Source organism: Austrofundulus limnaeus, unplaced genomic scaffold (genome assembly GCF_001266775.1).
Source record: "Austrofundulus limnaeus strain Quisiro unplaced genomic scaffold, Austrofundulus_limnaeus-1.0 Scaffold129, whole genome shotgun sequence".
Classification (NCBI taxonomy): Eukaryota; Metazoa; Chordata; class Actinopteri; order Cyprinodontiformes; family Rivulidae; genus Austrofundulus; species Austrofundulus limnaeus.
In genome coordinates, this window is record NW_013952531.1 from 1,247,610 (window position 1) to 1,253,802 (window position 6,193).

Consider the following 6,193-nt stretch of genomic DNA (forward strand, 5'->3'; position numbering starts at 1 on the left):
CCTAAATATTTAAGTTAAATATTTAGCTAGCCACCTAAATATTTAACTTAAATATTTAACTCAAAACTAAATATTTAAGTCACAAGTTAAATATTTAGCTTGTTAACTAAATATTTAATTTGTAAGTTAAATATTTAGTTTATAAACTATGACATCTATAAATGTATGAATCATATGGTGAAAAACTGACTTTGAAAAATAAATCTGTTCTTTTTTTTTATAAAAGGCTAAATAAAACTAAAATATTGGTGGTAATTTTTGACTGTGCAACTTTGACTGTGCAACTTCTGGCAAAAAACACCACATCCACATACACACATGACTCACACTCACATCGTCACTTCACGTTTAAAACCCTGGAAAAACAGCAACACTTACTTGATCTTAGGATATTTTCTTTGCTGCTGCATCGTGACTGCACCTGGAGACGGACAGAGTGGTTGGGAGAAACAGACGAAGGGCAAAAGAAGAGAAAAGGAGAACAGAAGTGGTGGTAATTTGAGATAAACCGGGCTGATCTTTTGACACGGAGAAGACAAGCTGTTCGTACAACATTCAGAAGCGCTAGCAAGAGCTGTGTCACACTACACTGTGCACTTTGTCCTGCTTGATGAGAGATGGCTACATCTCTTACATTATGATCACTTACATAACAGGTGAGAGTGACATTGATAAATGCACAAACATTATTCAAGTGCTTAAAGAGACTACACGGACAAAGGCAACAACATACAGAGTGACAGTACTGCATCACAATGTCGTCAACGATGTATTCACTGTGTTACGGTTTAACACTGAATGTAGTGGACATGTAGAGCTGCGTTTAGGTAGTGGCTGTTCAGATGTGGTGCAGGATGAGGAGATTTCGCTGGAAATCGCTGACGCTGTGTGATAGCCTCTCATAATCTATGGCGGGGTTGGGAGGAGAGCAGAGATGGTTAAAAACTGAGCTGAGTCCCCCCCAAAAAATAAGTTTTTTTATTTGCCATAAATTATGTGTCCCGTTTCCATAAGACATTTAAACCACAAGCAAACTACTACTAATGACCAGTGGTGGACAGTAACAAAGTACTTTTACTTTATTACTGTAATTAAGTACATTTTTTGAGTATCTGTACTTTACTTGAGTAGTTATTTATTTGGGAACTTTTTACTTTTACTCCACTACATTTCAAAGACAAATATTGTACTTTTTACTCCACTACATTTCTAGGAAGCTTGTAGTTACTCGTTCCTTTTAGATCAGCATATTATAATCCGCTGTAAAAAAAAAAAAAAAGAAAAGAAAAAAATCTGTTGTTCCGGTTTTTCTTTTCATGAAATGCAATTGGCCACAAGCTATGTTCTTCACAAAGGTAACCAATCACATGCGTAGCTTATAGCCTACGTCACACTCGTTAACTCTCGGTAGCGGAGCGCGCGCTCCCATCACTTTACTTTCATTTCAAGCAGAACCAGACAAAAGAAGAAGATGCAATGGAAACCATTGAGGAAATGCAAGGAGAGAAACCAGCACACCCATGGCCACATCTCAGTTCAATGTTCGAGGTTTTAGGACTTAAAAATAATACATATCAGTTCAAATGTCTTCTCTGTTTACCACGGGTAAGTACCTTTCAGCATTCCATAACTCACCATCTAACCTGAGAAAGCACATTGAGGTAAGTCAGCAAACATTTTTCTCACTAGTTTAAACCCTTTAAATGAAGTTGACTTTGGTTAGAGTGGTTGTGGTTTAATGCTGTGAGAGATGATTGAAAAATAGTCTACCATTGTGTGCTAACTGCTAGCTTAGAGCACCGTGCGGGTGCCCCTTGGGGCTCTGTGCTCGGGATCCCTCTCAGACCCTTGGACTCTGGTCTTCCCTCTGTCTGCCTCGTGTCTTGGGGGTTGGGTCTCGGTCCTCCACAGTCACTATTAAATATTCCATTGGAGAAATCTTGTATATACACGCATGTTCACAACTGCTCACAAACAGGTGCTCTGATCTGGGGGGTTCTGACTGGTCACTGAGTGTGTATATATATATGTCTGTGTGTATATACAGACAATATTTATGAATGTAGGCATGTATGTATGTATATCTCTATATATGTATGGGTATGTGTATATTTTTATGTATGCCCTCCATGTATTTATCCATTTATTTTTCAGGTGAGCGGACAGATGTTGGGTGTGTGGTCCTGTGTTTTGTTGGTGTAAATTTAATATACTTCTAATCGCTATTTCAATCTTTCTATCTTTCTAATTACTTCTCTCTCTGTTTTTCTCTCCGTCTCCATTTTCTCTTCACTTAAAAAAAGTCAATGATGATGAAGAAATAAATAAAATAAATAAACTAATATTAAGTTTCGTTTTCTACTGAAGTGACAAAAAAAAGAAAAGTAAAAAAGAGAATGTAATTTGTACTTTTACTTTGTACTTAAGTACTTTAAAATGCATGTACTTCTGAATACTTAAGTATTTTCAAAAGTAAGTACTTCAGTACTTTTACTTGAGTAGATTTTTGACTGAGTAACTTTTACTTGTAGTGGAGTAGATTTGACCATGAGTATCAATACTTTTACTCAAGTACTAGAGTTGAGTACTTTGTCCACCACTGCTAATGACTACTAATGTTTTTGCATTCGTTTATATAGAAGATCATTTTTGGGACAAGAAGAAGTTTGACATTATGGTCCTCTGTTTTTATATTTCAGCTCAAGTTTTTATTTTACATCCATCTGAAAGGCGAAGTAGGGGTCTTTGTAGTTCATAGGGGGAGTTTCTTGGTGGGTGGCGGAGTTTCTCCAAACCATTTTTGGCTGTGTTGACCAAGGACCCGGCCCACCTAGACCGGGTAGGCCATGTCCTTTGAAGGACCCAGGCCCTGAATTTGGACACAGCTATTGGCAGAGGTTCTTGGTGGGTGGGCGGAGTTTGTCCTAACCATCGATGGCTGTGTCCAAATTCAGAGACTCCTCCAATGCTGCTGACAAATGCGTCCTCCTTTTCCCCTAATTTGAGAAAAGGGTCCGATAGATCATTCTCGGCCCACCGAGAAAAAGGAGTACAGATTTAAATAAAAAATCTGGCGGTATAAAAATGAAAAGTTTCAAGCAATTGTGTTGTTAATGCTTTTATCATTTGTATAAACATGTTTTATTATTCTCACCAGAAATCAAACCAGCTGCTATAGAGAAATAAACATGCACCTACGGCAGGTTCATTAGTTCTTCAGATATTGCCTTTAAGCTAATTTTGTTGTTTTGTAATATTAATAAAGCTAATATATTGATATTTTGATCTATTTTTGCTTCTGTTTAGCATCATCACGTTTGCCAGGAGTATGCCGGAGTAAAGACAGGACGCTAGACCGTCCAAATTCACAGCCACGTTTTTCCGGTCTTCGTGGTCAACCAAGGACCTGGTCCACCAAATCTGATAGACAAGGACCTTCGAAAGACCCAGCCCGAATTTGGACACAGCCATTGGCAGAGGTTCTTGGGGTGGGCGGAGTTTGGCAAAATCGTGATTGGTCGAGTGACTTGTCTTGTTGGGGAAGTCAAACGATGGTAAAAGTAAAATAATTTTGAAGATGATAATATAATCTAACTGTCTATTACGTATTACGTATTCTACGTATTATCCCATATTAATGGGACTCGATAAAGCGCTTTGTATTTTAAGCCCATTTACCATTTATTCACCATATTTATAGTATTATTACCTCCGCCAAGGGCGAGGTAATGTTTTCGGTCGCTTATGTCTGTCCGTCTGTCTGTCATTGTCGTTCTGTCTGTGGACATTACTCAAAAACTTGTGGACGGATTGTCATGACATTTTTACCAGATGTGGGTACTGACTCATGTAAGACAACTTTAAATTTTGGTGATGTTCCGGATCACGATGCGGATACAGGAATTTTTTTTTCTTTTAACACTCTGACATCGGCAAAGCTGTGATGCTTTCACAGGGCGTGGGTTTCAAAGTGTCCAGCAGGTGGCACTGTAGTATTGGTGTGCCCTTTGTAATTCTATTACAGGATGGGGAAATTGGTCTTGGCTGAGGTTTGCGCTCTCCGAGTGCTTCTAATTTTGTAATTTATTCATTTCAAATTTGGTGTGACTACCACCTTCCTGTCTCAATTCATGACTAATAGTATTATTAATATTTAAAATTAGCAGTCGTTTTCCAGGCTGGTTAAAGCTGTTTTAATTTAGCCAAATTGTTACACATCCATCAACATGTACGGCATTCAAATTTTATATCTCTAGCACCTTCCTGTCTCAAGTTATGACAAAAATGTATATTTTTCTTCAAAAATAAAGGGGTTTCCTGGCCGTTTCGACTGAGCTACATGGGTCACCAGCTACCCAGCATTCATCGAACCAAACTGTCATGAATTCTTCAAACCCCGCCCAAAATAGTCAATCTGACAAATCATGTCTTTGACAAATTCTTCCCACTCACCAAGAAACTCTGCAGATATCCCTTTTCTCTGAAAGGCTGCATTTTAGTCCTTTTCAAGCATGATGGTGAGCTATGAGCAAACTGCACACATTAAAGCTTTTAAGATACTGAGTGTGTCTGATTATTATTATTATTTTTATTTATTTATTTATTTTTGGTTTTTTGCAATATGTTTGGGGTTGTGTATGTGCGTACATGTGTGTATACACACTGCATTTATGCTTATGAATATATTCTGGTATTATATAAAATTCTAGGTAAACAGATTGTTGTTTTAGTCTTTATGAAATTGTAACTTAGAATAAGGAAAAAGAAGAATTTACTATTTTTTTGTTAATAAGCTTCGGAGAAGGGTGGGATTAAATAAGTTTTTTACTTCTTCCCATTTCTTTAAAAATATGTTAATTTTTTAAATTTTGTTATCACTTTTTATCATTTTTTGTTTTGTTTTGTATGCATTTGTATACATTTATCTGTGATGGCATTGATAGAACAGTGCCTTATTTCTTACAGCAGCGTCCTTCCAGTGAAATTTATCAGCACACTTAAGTAGGTGCAACAAGATCAACAGTCAAATAAAACTGAGGCATAAATTTACTGATTCGTCGGTGCATATGAGGCCTATCTCGTAAAAAGAAAATTTAACTAAACAACAAAAAGCTCTGATGTCAGGATGTCACAACACAGCTTTAAAACTCTTCATAAAGAAAGTATTCTCTGATGCTTTTGGGAAGCTCAGCCTTGGGAAGTAATTAAAGGAAATAAGATGTGATTCAGTGCAGATTTAGTGAATGAATGTTCTACGTAACGTCGTAACAGGACCATTAAAAGAATGAACGTGTTCCAAAACAGACCTGCTGTTGGATCTTTGTATTCCTATGTTTTGATTGAAATCAAACAGTTTGTAGTTATTTTCTGTCTGCTCCCTTCATTTACTTTAGGATCTGTGAGTCCTGCCTTTCATCTCAACAGCTGTGAGCGATCAAAGTCATTGAAAATGTTGGGTGTGTTGTATGGAGAACCAAAACACCCCCGATGAAGGTGAAGGTCTCTCCTCCCCTCCCTCATGAGCTACAGAATAAAACTGCAACACCAAACAGCCAAGGTGAGGGAGTGGATGTGAGGTGGCGAGGGTATGGGATGGCGAAGGTAAAGAGACCAGAAAAGAAGTTGTGACGATCAGCATGACGTGGTCCTCCGGCTCGGAGACAAAGAAAAGTGACAAAAAATAAATAAATAAATAAAAGAAGCACGGACTAGACAGACTCCACTAAACTACGGAACTGAGACGTTTCAGAAAGACGGAAACACAGAGAGAAATAAAAGCAATAAAGACTAGTCTCAATGACATCTACTTAACAGACATCCACCAGACAGAGCTACTGAAAGCAGAGCACGTTAACCGGAGAGAACAGAGACAGAGAGAGAGAGAGAGAGAGAGAGAGAGAGAGAGGGGAGACAACAGAGAAGTATGATGAAGAGAGCGAGAACCCCGACAGAAATACATCGTGTTTCCATTCAGTTGTAGAATGAATTTTTATCGAACTTTTCAAAAATCGCAAATAATTAAATAAATAAAAATAGGAATCTAGACTGTTTCCATCTAGTTTCCCTCTCGACTGTTTGATGCAAATAAACGAGGCTACGCAACGCGTGATTACGTCAGACGAGGCTGCGCAACGCGTGATTACGTCAGACGAGGCTGCGCAACGCGTGATTACGTCAGACGAGGCTACGCAAC

General features: G+C 38.1%; 1 protein-coding gene across 7 annotated transcripts in view; it reads right to left on the minus strand.

Annotated features, from left to right (window-relative positions):
* Window positions 1-6,193, minus strand: part of gphnb (gephyrin b) — a 126,577-nt gene that overhangs the window by 13,185 nt on the left and 107,199 nt on the right. For all 7 annotated transcript variants that reach the window (XM_014015486.1, XM_014015483.1, XM_014015481.1 and 4 more), the window contains one exon: window positions 379-421. In XM_014015486.1, coding sequence (XP_013870940.1) covers window positions 379-421 — 43 coding nt within the window. The remainder of the gene's footprint in view (window positions 1-378; window positions 422-6,193) is intronic.